The following is a 14304-nucleotide window of genomic DNA, read 5'->3' as shown; positions in this document are numbered from 1 at the left end:
TCCCCCAGCGAGAATCCATCAGAGCGCGCTTCTGAAAGATCCATTCCAGCATGGACGACCTTCGCAGCTCCTCCTCCCGCCCCCGTAGCCCTAAGCCCGGTGATTGGGAGAGGTGTTCAGTCCCACACAATCGATTAATCGAACTACAGACTAAGGGATTTCTCCCTCCAGCATACATGGTGCCCGTTCGAGCCGGGCTTGCCACCTACAATGGCGGAGAGCAAGCGGAGAGCTTTCCCAGTCCCTCTATGAGGGAGCGGGTCTGCCTTGTTCCTTATTTATTAAGGGTACTCGGATTTCCAATTCATCCATTCCTCCGCGGGCTCCTGGAGTTCTACGGCCTCCAATTACACAATTTCACCCCTACCTCCATTCTACATATCGCCGGCTATGTTGCTCTCTGCGAGTTGTTCCTGGGCTACGAGGCTCACTTCGAGCTGTGGAAAAGGCTATTTTGCCTCGTCCCTTGCACACAGAGGGGGTCACTTTATCAAGTGGGCGGAGCTGAAATATGGCGTATAGCCGGTACCAGATACCTGTCCGGTACCCCGAAGAAGTCGTCCGAAGACTGGCCTTCGGAATGGTTTTATATGGAGGACGTTCCCCTTCCGGACCCTGTTCGGCGGGGTCTTCCTGAGTTCAGCAATGCTCCTCTGAAGAAATGCCGAAGTTGGCGCCCACGGAGCCCCCAGGTGGAAGACAATGGAGAAGTCCTCTACCTGATGAACCGGATTAAAGCACTGGCTCAATCAGGATTGACAGTAATCGAAGTTATGTCGATTTGCATAATGCGGGGAGTGCAACCACTTCAATATCGTGGGCACCCCTTGTGGTGTTTTAACGGGGCGGATGATGCCACCCGCTGCGGGCGTAAGGGTACGGACAATGCTGCCGCTTTAGCAAAAATTCTGTCCGAATTGTTCAAGGGAGAGGAAGAGGAGTTCATCCGCATCAAGCCACGACATGGATTCTCCATGTACAATCCTCCAAGCTGGGTAAGTTATATCTCCTTACTCCCATTTTTCCCGCATTCCTTGTCGTAAGTATTCACCTTGCCACTTTGCGGCAGGAACTGCGAAAAACCATAAAGGAGGTCAGCAGCCCTTCTCCACAACCAGAGGACCCTGATCGGGCCCTTGACTCTGGACTTGAAGAAGATCCGGTTATATTCGTGGAGCTGATAGACTGGCAGTTCTATCAGTTAAGCTGCGATGATGCCATGGTGGCCATTACGGCCGACTATCCCGGACTGCTTCCTGCATCGCACGTAAGAAAACCAAAAAATCCCAACTCCAAAAACTAGGATCCCCTGTTAGACACTTCACCTACGATATACATATGGCGTTTTTACAGGGAAGGCATTCGGGACACCCTGCCAAACCCGCAACAACTTGCCAACAAGAGGCACCGAGGCCGGGCAGGCCAAAAAGGAAGGCGGTCAGGATGGAGACGCCGGCGCAAAGGTATAATAGAAACCCCACTCCGTGGTTGTCGTCTTTCTCGAAATGTAACGACGCTCGTGTTTCTCTAACAGAAAAAACGCTCGCCGGAATATGTCCGGCGATGTTGTTAATCACGCTTCCACCAGTCGGGCATATGGGGCGGGCGTCGGATAATCCCCCTACAGAGAATGCAGATAGATTATCCGCTACAAACTCAGAAGTGGAAAGCGCCATGAATCATAGGCGCCGCCGGGCCGTACTCCGTGACACTTGTTTCTCACCAGAGGCATTTGATGCCTTCAATTCTGGAGAGGCGTACCTCCGTGCTGCTCAAGATGGTCTAGCCAGAGCCATGGATCAGTATGTAAAGGATGTACGGGTAAGTAAATCTGACGATTTATATGTATCAGTAGCCCCTGAGACTTGAAACAGTTAGCAGAACTGATTTAAGGATCATCTTTATTGTGCAGATTCTTACAGAGAAGAATACTAAGCTGTCACAGGAGCTGGAGGAATGCAAGACCCAACCGCGGGCCACTGTTGCCGCATTGAAGGAACCGAAAAAGTCTCCCGCTGGTAACATTTACTTTAAAGAATGATGGTTACCATATAGTGTGCGGCATGGCTGCCATTCTAATAATAGATGTTGCAGATGAATCCGGAGAAAATCCAGAGGACCAGCATGTCGTGCGATAGCTAGAGGCTGACAAACGCGTGCTGACTGAGTTTAGGTGGGAGAAAAACAATCTCCAAGACGCCAATATCAAGATGAGCATGCAACTAAAAGACGTTCGAGCCCAGCTTGCAGACTCTGAGAAGGAGAATAGGCGGCTTCGGCGCGGCATTTTCAGTAAGTGCTTGAACGAATCCTTTTGAAGGAGTTCGGTGAAGAAGCTGACTAACAACGTTATGTCTGTAGGTATGCTGACGGTTCGTCCTGCGGAGGAAATTCCCGGGTCTGCGGGTGATCTTCTATCCGAGCTCTCACATCTGCACGAACAAGTTCGGCAGGTGATGCACGGTGTTGCCCAGGCCTTGTGGCCATCCGTCTCCCTGCCAGAAGGCGTTGTAGAGCTTGCGGAGAAGCTCAAGGGAGCACGGCGGTGCTTCCGATTATGGAAGATATCGGCCTGCCGTCAAGGTGCCAGAGAAGCCTGGGCCATGGTGAAGACGCGGTATACCAAGGCTGACCCAAATCACATGGCCGAGGTCGGACCTGTGGGGCCCAATGGAAAAGATATCCCCGTTAGCTTAGTTTATGGGCAAGTAGAATTAGCCACAAAGTATTCTCAACAGGATTGTAGGCTAGACCGCCTGTTGGATGGTATAGAAGAGGAATTTAGTCAGTCTGCATGACTATGTAATTAAAGTGACATGTATAATGCCTTCTAGCCGGATTGTAGATCATTTGTCTTGGCGGACCTTTTCGCTTCAACCTCAGGACCCGATAGTCCGGAGTGTATCCGAATACCCGCTCAGTTATATAAGAACCGGGGTATGCGTGGATACCAGGCGTAGGGGTCATTAGTGCTTGAACGGACAAGTGCCCAACTAGTTATGTTATATTACATGGGTAGTAAGAAACATCTTCCAGGGAGAATAGTTCCGTTAAGGGTTCCTTTCCCTGGGTATGCATGCCCTAAGGTGCATGTCCGGACTGCGATAAGAAACGCAGGAAAAAACATCTAGGGGCCGATATGAAAAATAAATAAAGATCATCTTTTGTTCATCGACCGAATATTCCCTTAAGAACGCTAGCTTTCGGCTTCACCCAGTCTGAGGTACACATCCGGCTGACCCGGCAGTAACAATCCCAAAGGTGCTCCCCTTATGCCCTAGCCGAATTAACGGGAACATAGGGCATAAATACAAGAGCCAGGCAACCCAGCTTGGCCAAAACTTAAGTCATATCGATGCATATAATGGCGAAAAAAGGTACATGCAGAAGTATAACACATGTGCGGGGCATGTGGCCCAGATAAATAATTAAGCTTCTGTGAAAGAAGCCCCCATGTATGATGAGCGCGGCTAGCGCATCTATAATGTGCAAGCGAGGCACACGTTGGCCCTTGAAGGCCTAGAGAAAGAATAAAAGAAAGAAAGAAAAACAAGACAGATAATGTATATGCAAAAAGTGGACAGAGGAAGGGGACGAACATAGAGTCCGGCGCTAGGCGTAGAATCTTCGGAGCCTGGCTGCGTTCCATGGGTTTGGCTTGAGTCGATTAGTCGATGCATCCCGTAGTCGGTATGCTCCACCGGTCAGAACTTGGTCAATAATGAAGGGACCTTCCCATTTGGGCTCGAGCTTGTTCTTTTTCTTATCCGTCAGGCATAGAACTAGTTCGCCAACGTTATAAGTTTTGGCCCGTACTTCTCTGCTTTGGTATCTGCGAGCCTGTTGCTGATAAAATGCGGAACGGGCTTTTGCTAGATTGCGCTCCTCCTCCAGGGTGTCCAGACTATCCTGCCGATCGAGCTCGGCTTCTCTTTCTTCGTACATGCGCACTCGAGGTGAGTCATGAATTATGTCACATGGCAAGACTGCCTCTGTGCCGTATACCATAAAGAAGGGTGTATATCTGGTACTATGATTCGGCGTGGTCTGCAGCCCCTAGAGTACGGAGTCGAGCTCCGCTACCCAGTGCATGTTAGACTCCGTTAAGGAACGCACTAATCTAGGTTTAATGCCGCTCATTATAAGACCGTTTGCTCGCTCAACTTGGCCGTTGGTTTGTGGGTGATAGACTGAAGCATAATCGAGCTTGATGCCCATTTTGTTGCACTAGAGTTTTACCTCATCGGCCGTGAAGTTCGTGCCATTGTTAGTGATGATGCTGTGGGGGACGCCATAACGGTGCATGACCCCGGATATGAAGTCTGACACCGGTCCGGATTCGGCTGTTTTAACAGGTTTGGCCTCTATCCATTTGGTGAATTTATCCACCATGAACAGTAAGTATTTTTTTCTTGTGGGTTCCCCCTTTAAGGGGTCCAACCACGTCAAGCCCCTGGACCGCGAAGGGCCACGTAATGGGGATGGTTTGGAGGGCGGTGGGTGGCATGTGGCTTTGGTTTGCAAAAAGCTGGCAACCGGCGAAGCGTTGGACCAAGTCCTGTGCGTCTGCCCGGGCCGTCGGCCAATAGAATCCTGTACGGAAGGCCTTGCTTACAAGAGCCCGGGCTGCGACGTGGTGACCGCCGAGTCCGGCGTGAATTTCTGCCAAAAGGTTCCGCCCTTCCTCTTCGGAGATGCACCTTTGAAGGACTCCGGTAGTGCTTTTTTTATACAGTTCTCCCTCATGGACCCTGTAGGTCTTAGATCGTCGCACTATGCAGCGTGCCTCATTTAGGTCCTCCGGAAGTTCCTGCCTAGTTAGGTGGGCCAGGAATGGTTCTGTCCATGGGTCTATGATGGCCATTATTACGTGGGCTGAAGGTGTTGTTTCGGTGGCAGAGCCTTCGATTATGTCAGAGTGTTCGATATCGAGTGTTGTGGCCGGGTCCGGACTAATATTGCCAGTGTCCCCCTCCCATACCACGGATGGCTTAAACAATCTCTCTAAGAAGATATTGGGGGGGCCGCATCGCGTTTTGCGCCGATGTGGGCGAGGATATCCGCCGCCTGATTGTTTTCCCGAGCCACATGGTGAAGTTCGAGCCCCTCGAACCAAGCTGGCATCTTTAGGACGGCGTTACGATAGGCGCCATCTTCAGATCCTTGGCATCAAAGTCTCCATTTATTTGGGATATTGCGAGGTTTGAATCCCCACGCACCTCCAGGCACTGAATGCCCATGGAAACTGCCATCCGAAGACCATGTAACAGGGCTTCATATTCGGCTGCATTGTTGGAGTCTGTATACAGTATCTGCAGTACGTATTGAACTGTATCTCTGGTTGGGGACATCAGGACGATGTCAGCCCCCAGTCCAGCCAGCATTTTGGAGCCGTCGAAGTGCATAATCCAATTGGAGTATGCGCCGTACTCTTTAGGGAGTTCGGCTTCCGTCCATTTGGCGACAAAGTCGGCCAATACTTGAGATTTAATGGCTCACCGAGGTTTGTATGTTATGTCGAACGGGAGGAGCTCGATGGCCCATTTGGCAATCCGGCCCGTGGCATCGCGGTTGTTAATAATATCATTGAGTGGCACCTCCGAGGCTACTGTAATCGAACACTCTTGAAAGTAGTGTCGCAGCTTCCGGGATGCCATGAATACCGCATAGGCTATCTTTTGATAATGTGGGTACCGTGATTTGCATGGAGTGAGGACAGTGGATACATAGTATACCGGCTTTTGAAGAGGGAATTTACGTCCGTCAGCTTCTCGTTCGACGACGAGCACTGCGCTTACAACTTGATGAGTTGCTGCAATGTACAACAGCATTGGTTCGCCGATGTTTGACGCGGCCAGGATTGGGTTGGTTACCAAAATGGCTTTTATTCTTCCAATCCGGCTGTGGCAGCGTCCGTCCACTTGAAGTGTTCGGTGCGCCGAAGGAGGCGATAAAGGGGTAAAACCTTTTCTCCTAAGCTGGAGATAAAGCGGCTTAGAGCCGCCACGCATCCAGTTAACTTCTGGATTTGTTTGAGGTCTGTTGGGGTAGCCAACTGTGACAAAGCTCGGATTTTGGCCGGATTAGCTTCAATACCTCCACTGGAGATAATGAAACCCAGGAGCTTTCCGACTGGTACGCCGAAAATGCATTTTTCCAGATTGAGCTTGATGTCGTATGTTCGGAGGTTGTCGAATGTGAGCCTCAAGTCGTCTATCAAAGAGTCGACGTGTTTGGTTTTGACGACCACATCGTCTACGTATACCTCTACTGTTTTACCGGTTTCTTTCTCCAGACATGTCTGAATCATGCGCTGATATGTTGCACCGGCGTTTTTGAGCCCAAAAGGCATTGTGTTGAAACAGAAGGGACCGTATGGTGTGATGAATGCCGTTGCGGCTTGGTCGGACTCCGCCATCTTGATTTGGTGGTAACCGGAGTATGCGTCGAGGAAACACAATGACTCGTGTCCTGTGGTAGCATCAATAATTTGATCGATGCGGGGGAGGGGGAAGGGATCCTTTGGGCAAGCTTTATTGAGGTCCTTGAAATCGACACAAAGGCGCCAGGATTTATCCTTATTTGGTACCATCACTAGGTTTGCTAGCCAGTCCGGGTGTTTTATTTCTCTAATGAATCCGGCCTCCAATAACTTGGCTAGTTCCTCTCCCATGGCCCGTCTCTTAGGTTCGAAGAAACGCCGAAGAGCTTGCTTGACCGGCTTGAATCCCTTTAGGATATTCAGGCTATGCTCGGCCAGCCTACGTGGGATTCCTGGCATGTCTGAGGGATGCCAGGCGAATATGTCCCAATTCTCGCGCAGGAACTCTCGTAGTGCAGCGTCCACAGCGGGGTTTAACTGTGCCCCGGTGGAGGCTGTTTTTGTAGGGTCCGTTGGGTGGACTTGGAATTTGACTATTTCATCCACTGTTTTAAAATAGGTGGACTTGGATCTCTTATCAAGTATCATGTCGTCCCTGTCCACTTTGGAACATAGCGTGGTTAATTCCTCGGCCGAGAGGGCTTCGGATAATGCCTCGAGGGAAAGTGCGGCTGTTTTGTTTTTAGCGCGGAGTGCTGTGTCTGGATCACTGGCGAGGGTGATGATTCCGTTGGGCCCGAGCGTTTTGAGCTTCATGTACCAATAATGGGGTACGGCTTGGAAGATCGTGAACGCCTCACGTCCTAAAAGGGCGTGGTATCCACTGCTGAACGGGGCCAGTTGAAATGTAATTTCTTTGGACCTATAGTTCTTTGGCGTACCGAATACCACATCTAGTGTGATTTTCCCAGCGCATCATGCCTCCCGACTGGGTATGATTCCCCTGAAGGCTGTGCTACTTTGCTCAATGCGGTTCCAGTCTATTTCCATTTTTTGAAGAGTTTCCTCATAAATGAGGTTTAATCCGCTGCCGCCGTCCATGCGTACTTTGGTGAGTCGAAAGCCGTCCACAATTGGACTGATGACCAGTGCGGCTGGTGCTTGGGCTGTTCGTAATTTAGGTTTGTCACTGGCATTGAAGGTAATAGCCGTGTCACTCCATGGATTTATTGCTGCTACGTGGCAGATTTTGGCCATGCTGCGGAGTGTTCGCTTGCGCCTATTATTTGACGTGAAGGTCTCAAAGACTGTTAACACCGTATTGTTATCCACGGGATGGTGCTCTGTGGCATTTGGGATAAGAAGATCCTCACCACTTTTGGCCACCTGCCGGAGTATCCAACATGCTCTAAGGTTGTGCGTTGGTATTGTATCCGCTGTACTATGAATTTTGTAGGGTCCGTTAAGCCATTCCTCCAGTACGGTTCCATGCCCTGTAGAGGGTTTTTGTTTCTTTGCAACTAGCTCGGGTGTCTTATGATAGTGCACCCTTTTACTTCGGACTGGTATATATTCGGAGCCGGATTGTCCCAAAATTTCATTTCGGTTTTCCAGGCGCTTTCCATCGCACAGTACTTTTATACTATGGATGCCAAGTCAGCGAAGCGTGATATGTCATGGCGACTTAAGGCGTTAAGGATTCCCTTGTCCGTGCAATTATTGCAGAAAAGTGAGATTGCATCTTCCTCGCGACAGTTCTTAGCCTTGTTCATCACAAGGAGGAATCTGGCCCAATAATGATGTACTGTTTCATGGGGCTCTTGCGGGAAAGATCGTTTATGTCTGGGTGGGTGGGTGGATTGGAGTCCGAACCCCTATCCGATCTGAGACCCAGGGGCCGAGGAGTTTTCAATCTTGGAAGTTCGGGTTCCGGAGTGCTGCCTGATAAGTCTGGCCCGCTGCCTGATTCTAGGTTCAGGGCTTGGGTGATGTCCTCCAGTAAGCGGGTATCCGGCTCGGAGAGCTCAGGAATCCGGACATAGTTAGTCCTCAAAATAGAGGGAGAGTTGCCGCATTGTTCCTCCACCACCGCCACGTGATGGTTGACCGATGGAGAGTTAATCTCCCTTTGATCGGGTTTAAGCCCAATCCGATCATAGTCCGTAGCGACTCCCAAGGCGGCGATGCAATCCAAGAGTTCGTTTAGGGAAGAGAGCTCCATTGGATCCATCTGCTCGACGAATTCCGAGCCGACGTGGAGGCTGTTTTTGATGACCCGAGAAGTCATCGTCGGTGCAGTGGCCGAACAGGCGGTCATGACGAAACTGCCTAGCCGGAGAGTTTGGCCGACAGCCAGAGCTCCCCCGGCGGTAATGTTGTTTTTAACAACGAGATGAGGCATCCTTCCTTACGACGACGTCACAGAGGAACTCTCAATGAAAGCACCAATGTCGGTGTCAAAACCGGCGGATCTCGGGTAGGGGGTCCCGAACTGTGCGTCTAAGGCGGATGGTAACAGGAGGCAGGGGACAAGATGTTTTACCCAGGTTCGGGCCCTCTTGATGGAGGTAAAACCCTACGTCCTGCTTGATTTATTCTTGATGATATGAGTATTACAAGAGTTGATCTACCACGAGATCGGAGAGGCTAAACCCTAGAAGCTAGCCTATGGTATGATTGTATGTTGTCCTACGGACTAAAACCCTCAGGTTTATATAGACGCCGGAGGAGGCTAGGGTTACACAAGGTCGGTTACAAAGGAGGAGATATACATATCCGTATTCCCTAGCTTGCCTTCCACGCCAAGTAGAGTCCCATCCGGACACGAGACGAAGTCTTCAATCTTGTATCTTCATAGTCCGACAGTCCGGCCAAAGGATATAATCCGGCTGCCCAGATACCCCCTAATCCAGGACTCCCTCAGTTAGCATCTTCCACATCGATCCAGAGCTGACCAAAAATCTCAATCAGGCCCTCTTCCTCGTCGCTTTTGCTTGATCTACTTTCCACCTCAACAGCTTTGGATTTTTCACGCCGCGCATTGCCTGCTCTGCTTTTCCCCGTCCCGCCAGGTAGGCCCTGCTGCCTGAACCCATCTCCGGTGAAACAGGGGATTTCTCCGACGACAGTTACCTGCTCACGGCTCTGCCTCCCGCACCCCTGTACACATCAGATTGTTGTGCCCAAGGTGGGGATTGGAACGCGGCTCTGCAGAGAGGGGAATCCAGCCCCCAATCCGTAGTGTGGTCGCTGCGGCAGCGCACCCTGCACGACGAGCCAACTGCTCCCTCGGCCCAGCTCACCTGAGTGGCGGCTAGAGGGACCAGAAGGCCCTCCACTTCTCCCGCTGCGCTGGAATCGACGAGCCAACCTCCGCTCGAGCCCATCTGATGATTTCCTCTAACGAAGTCGAATTCTCTGGCAGCATCCTGGCCATCTCCTCCGGTGTGGCCTCGACGCAGATCCGAGTGACGAGCTTCTGGACTGAATGTCCCCTCCTGGGAAGGCGCATCGTCCACGCCATGCGCGCCCGAACCATCTCCTCCGCCATTGCTTCTTCCTTGAGATCTCGAAGCGTCCGCTCGCGTGCCATCTGGAGGCGGAGCGGAGGGGAAGCTCTTCTCAAAGGGTAGCAGCGGGGGGGGGGGGGGGGGGGGGGGGGGGGGGGGGGTCGACGGCGGGGGGCGGTGCGGTGGCTGGCGGCGGCGGTGGCCGCGGTGGTATGGGTAGGGGATGCGGCAGGTCGTAGGAAAGGACATATGACATTTCCAGATCCGTCCAAGTCTGGTAGCACTGGCTTTGTTGTCTTCATTCATCTGTTTGTATCCAGTATTACAATATGAGTAGTACTAGAACTGCACAGCCGACCATGATTAAAATCAAGTGCAACTTGTTTACCGCTCTGCTACTATATTTTCTAGTACACCCACCAACTACCTGCCGTGTCCCGTGCCTAATTAAAGCTGGTTATCCTCGCCTTGACCACGGAATACATGCCAATGATAGAAGTTGCCGCCATGACGCAGCTTCGCGTCGATGCCACGTCAAAGGAGCAGAATCGTGCCGTGTCATGTGCACGTCGCCCGGCACTATCTGGGCACCGACGTGTCCTTCAATGAACCGTCCAGCTGCGAGCCGGCGGTAGCCGACGTGGACCAGCCATGGCATGGCGCGTGGCCAGCTGACTCGGACGTGGCAGCCATGCCCGCCACCGGGGCCGGCATGGCGTAGCCTCTCCCGTAGAGCCGCAGAAAGCCGAGCGCGTCGCCCCGGGGCTCCGGCGGTGGCACGCTGCCTTCCAGCACTCGCACCACCGCGGCCATGCTGGGCCGCTGCGCAGGGTCCTCGTGCAGGCAGCACAGCGCGAGGCGCACGGCGCGCGCGACTTCAGCCTCGCTCACCCGCCCCTCCAGCCTCCGGTCGACGAGGTCCAGGTATCTCCCTTGCTCGTGGAGCTCCAGCGCGACCATCGGGAAGTAATCGTCGTCGCCACCGCTGGTGCCGCCGCTCATCGTCGACGACGTCATCGTGCTGCTATGACCGGACGGGGACGGAAAGGCCGAGTGGTCGCCGCTGCCGCCGACCGCGGCGCCGGCGTTGTTGGCTTGCTCCTGCTCGCCGCGGTTCTTCCTCCCGTGCACCAGCTCGAGCAGCACCATGCCGAAGCTGTACACGTCCGCGCGGTCCGAGATCAGCGCGTTGCTGAGCCACTCTGGCGCGAGGTATCCGCGTGTGCCGCGCATGGTGGTGAAGATCGCCGAGTGCTCCGGCGACATCAGCTTCGCAAGGCCAAAGTCGGAGACCTTCACCTGCCCGCCGTCCGCTAGCAAGATGTTCTCCGGCTTCACGTCGCAGTGCACGATCTTCTGGTCGCATCCTGTGTGCAGGTACGCGAGCCCGCGCGCCGCGCCCAGCGCCACCTCCATGCGCTCCCCCCACTCCAGCACCGGCGCTCCCGTGGCGCCGAACAGCGATCGGTCAAGCGAGCTGCGGTTCATGTACTCGTAGACGAGCAGCCGGCGCGAGCCCTCCGCGCAGAAGCCGCGGAGGCGGACGAGGTTGACGTGCCGGATGTTGCCGATGACGGCGATCTCCGTGCAGAACTCCCTCTTGGCCTGCATGCCAACGGCCTCCAGCCTCTTCACCGCGACGAGCCCCTCGCCGGCTGGAAGCTCCCCTTTATACACGGAGCCGAACCCGCCGGAGCCCACCTTCGTTCCGAAGCCTCCGGTCATCGACCCGATCTCCTCGTAGCTAAACCGCGCCGGCATGCCCGGTATGACGATGTCGTCGTCGTCGGGATCCTCGTCGTAGCTCGCGTCTCTCGACCGCGGATTTTGGAGGCCCAGATTCACATTCTTCGCCGAGGAGTTCTTGGCCTTGCCTTTCTTTCCGCTCTTCCTCTTCCTCCTCCACCACAATGAGTACCATGCCACCACGACGATGAGAAGAAACGCGGCAACGGACGGCAGTACGATAGGCAAAGAGCGGCTCGCCGACGAAGAGTCGCGTTTGTTTTTCCCAGCTCTGGTCGCCGAACTGATCGTCTTGATGTATCCCAACGCCGGTGCAGCACGAGTGCTCCAATGGAGCGAACCGAGCTGCCTTCCTCCGATCAAGTAGCAAGTAATGGAGGAGTTGTCGTGGAAGTAACCAAGGCATGTGCAGTTCGCGGTACATAGGGCGCGGCACGCGGTGCGGTTGACGCCTGTCGTCGTTGGGGCGTCGTACCTGCTGGCGGAGTAGGCGATCTTCGGCTTGAGGGCGAGGTAAGAAACGGAGGAGGCGCTGCTGTTGGTCCGGCACAAGTCCTCCGGCGACGCGAGCGCGGAGCCGTCCCCCGGCGTGCACCCGCCGGACACTTTCACGGAGGCGGCGAAGAGCGGAGGGCACGTGCAGGTCGAGCTGTTGCCCGCCGCACCGCAGAGCCCGAGGGACGGACACGGCGACGGAAGCTCGCAGTCGGTGGCGGGCGCCACGAAGTCCCCGCCGAGGGGATCCGAGGAGTTCACCAGCGCGTAGCTTGTGACGCGCAGCCGCCCGTCGTGCCCCAGCTTAAGCACGCGGAAATCAGCCGGCGCGAAGTCCACCCGGAACACCAGCGCGCTGTCGGCGGCGACCACGAACAGCCCCGAGGAATTGAACGACATCGCCGCCGCGGCGGCGTTGCGGTCCTTGAAGGAGCGGAGGTCGTTGGACAGCCGCCAGTACGTGGACCCCTGCCACGTCAACGCCACGTCCGACCCGGACACGGCGAGCCGGTAGTCCCCCCGGGCAAAATCACCGGGGCTCCTCCCCGACGTGAGGTACGCGCCGGCGCGCAGCTGCTGCCCCGGGAGCAGCGCGTCGGTGGCGTCGTCGAACGACTGCCACAGCGTCGCGTTCCGCGCGTCCAGCAGCTGCAGGTTCCCGTCGTCCCGCAGGCGGAGCGCCGCGACGGGCGCCCGCGGCGTGGTCGACCACAGCACCGTCGCGCCATCCGCGTCCGTGACGGAGAGCCCGCGCGCGGAGAGCTGGACGCGGCCGGAGGACCCCGTGGGCGCGTCGCGGTTGGCGGACCAGACCGGCGTGCCGGTCGGCGCGTGCAGCACGGCGAGGTAGAAGCTGGCCAGCTGCTTGCCCGGGTTGTGCACGGCCGCCCTGAAGGCGCCGTTGTTGGACTCGAGGAAGGCGCCGCGGGTGTCGATGTACTCGTAGCCGGAGGCGGTGAAGCCCGGGTGCACGAGCCCCGCCGCCAGAGGGCCCGCGTCCGCCGCGCGCGCTGAGAGGAGGAGGAGGAGCAGCAGCGGCAGCATGCACGCGGGGAGAGTGCGGGAGGGAGCGGCGGCATCCGCGGCCATGGCGAGTGGGGACGCGCGGCTCGGGAGGAGGGGGAGCGAGCACGCGATCGGGGGCGTTGACCTCGGTGGAGTAGGAGGCGTGGGTGGGAAGAAGGGAAGCCGGCCAGGCGGCCAGCGTCTGTTTTCGGTGTGGCGCGGGAATCCGGGTTCGGTTGCGGCGCGGCCTTTTGAGTTTTGTTTTGTTTTGTTTGCTGCTAGATTAGACTAGATTGGGAAGACGACCGGGAGAGGGAACTCGTCAAACAAAATCGGCTCGATCAGAGAGCATTGCTGCCGGTTGACTTTCTTCGCATCAACATTCAAGCAAATGAAGCAATAGAATTTTTTAATTTTTTTTTGCGAGATGCGTCGATAGATCACAGCACAGTACAGTAGTCTTTGGATTTTGAGGTGGAAGTCAACCAATCCGATACACATCTCTCTCTCTCTCTCGGCCGACCTGATACATATCTATGGTAATGCATTCAGATTCAGTGTGTATTGGCAAGTGGCCAAGTGGGTGAAGTCGTGAAGAATGAAGAGTACCCATGTGGCAGGTCTGGCAACTACTCGTATAATATATAGGAAAATGTTAATGTAGCAAAAAATAAGCGAGGGCAGTGTTTCTGCGCCCATGTGGCATGTGCATCTGCTCCCGTGCATGAACAGTATAAATTCAAAAATATTAGCAAACAAATCCGGACCAAAATGCTCGAATTTCTACTATCCCCGTCCGAATTTATTAGGTCCCCTAATATTTTAGATCGAACTTTGACCATCTTTTTTTGCAAGAAAATTTCCGATCTATTCATCTTCAATCATTGATAGTACAACAAATACCAGTAATAATAGAAATTACATCTAAATCCGTAAACCACCTAGCGACGACTACCCGCACTGAAGCGAGCCGAAAGCGCGCCGCCGTCATCGCCCCTCCATTGCCAGAGTCAGGCACAACTTGTACCATATAATTTGTATGCTACAAAAGTATACTATTGGATTTGTATTGAAAAGAGGATTCACACCATACATATAATTTTTGTGACATATAGTTATATTTTATTACTAAAGTTGTGACAATTAATTTCAATCGAAGGAAGTAACATATCCCCATAACACTAAGCTCCCTTGTTTAAAAAAAGCCACATACAACTGAGGTCTCGT

At 54.1% G+C, this 14304-nt stretch overlaps 1 protein-coding gene across 2 annotated transcripts; it reads right to left on the bottom strand.

The window, feature by feature from the left end:
• Nucleotides 1-10102: 10102 nt before the first annotated feature.
• Nucleotides 10103-13261, bottom strand: LOC125509562 (G-type lectin S-receptor-like serine/threonine-protein kinase At5g35370). 2 transcript variants are annotated; one of them, XM_087526359.1, is made up of 2 exons: nt 10220-13261; nt 10103-10137 (listed from the first exon to the last, which is right to left on the bottom strand). In XM_087526359.1, the coding sequence occupies exon 1, from the start codon at nt 13159-13161 to the stop codon at nt 10411-10413; it is 2751 nt and encodes a 916-aa protein (XP_087382485.1). In that variant the 5' UTR covers nt 13162-13261; the 3' UTR covers nt 10103-10137; nt 10220-10410. The 2 variants fall into 2 exon arrangements, with proteins under 2 accessions (XP_087382485.1, XP_048530508.2); XM_048674551.2 differs by having other exon boundaries at nt 10259-13261.
• Between the last annotated feature and the right edge of the window lie 1043 nt (nt 13262-14304).

This window comes from Triticum urartu, chromosome 5A (genome assembly GCF_056163025.1).
Source record: "Triticum urartu cultivar PI428250 chromosome 5A, HENAU_Tu73, whole genome shotgun sequence".
Taxonomy (NCBI): Eukaryota; Viridiplantae; Streptophyta; class Magnoliopsida; order Poales; family Poaceae; genus Triticum; species Triticum urartu.
Note: the sequence above shows the minus strand (reverse complement) of the source record. Positions and strands in the feature narration are given on the sequence as shown.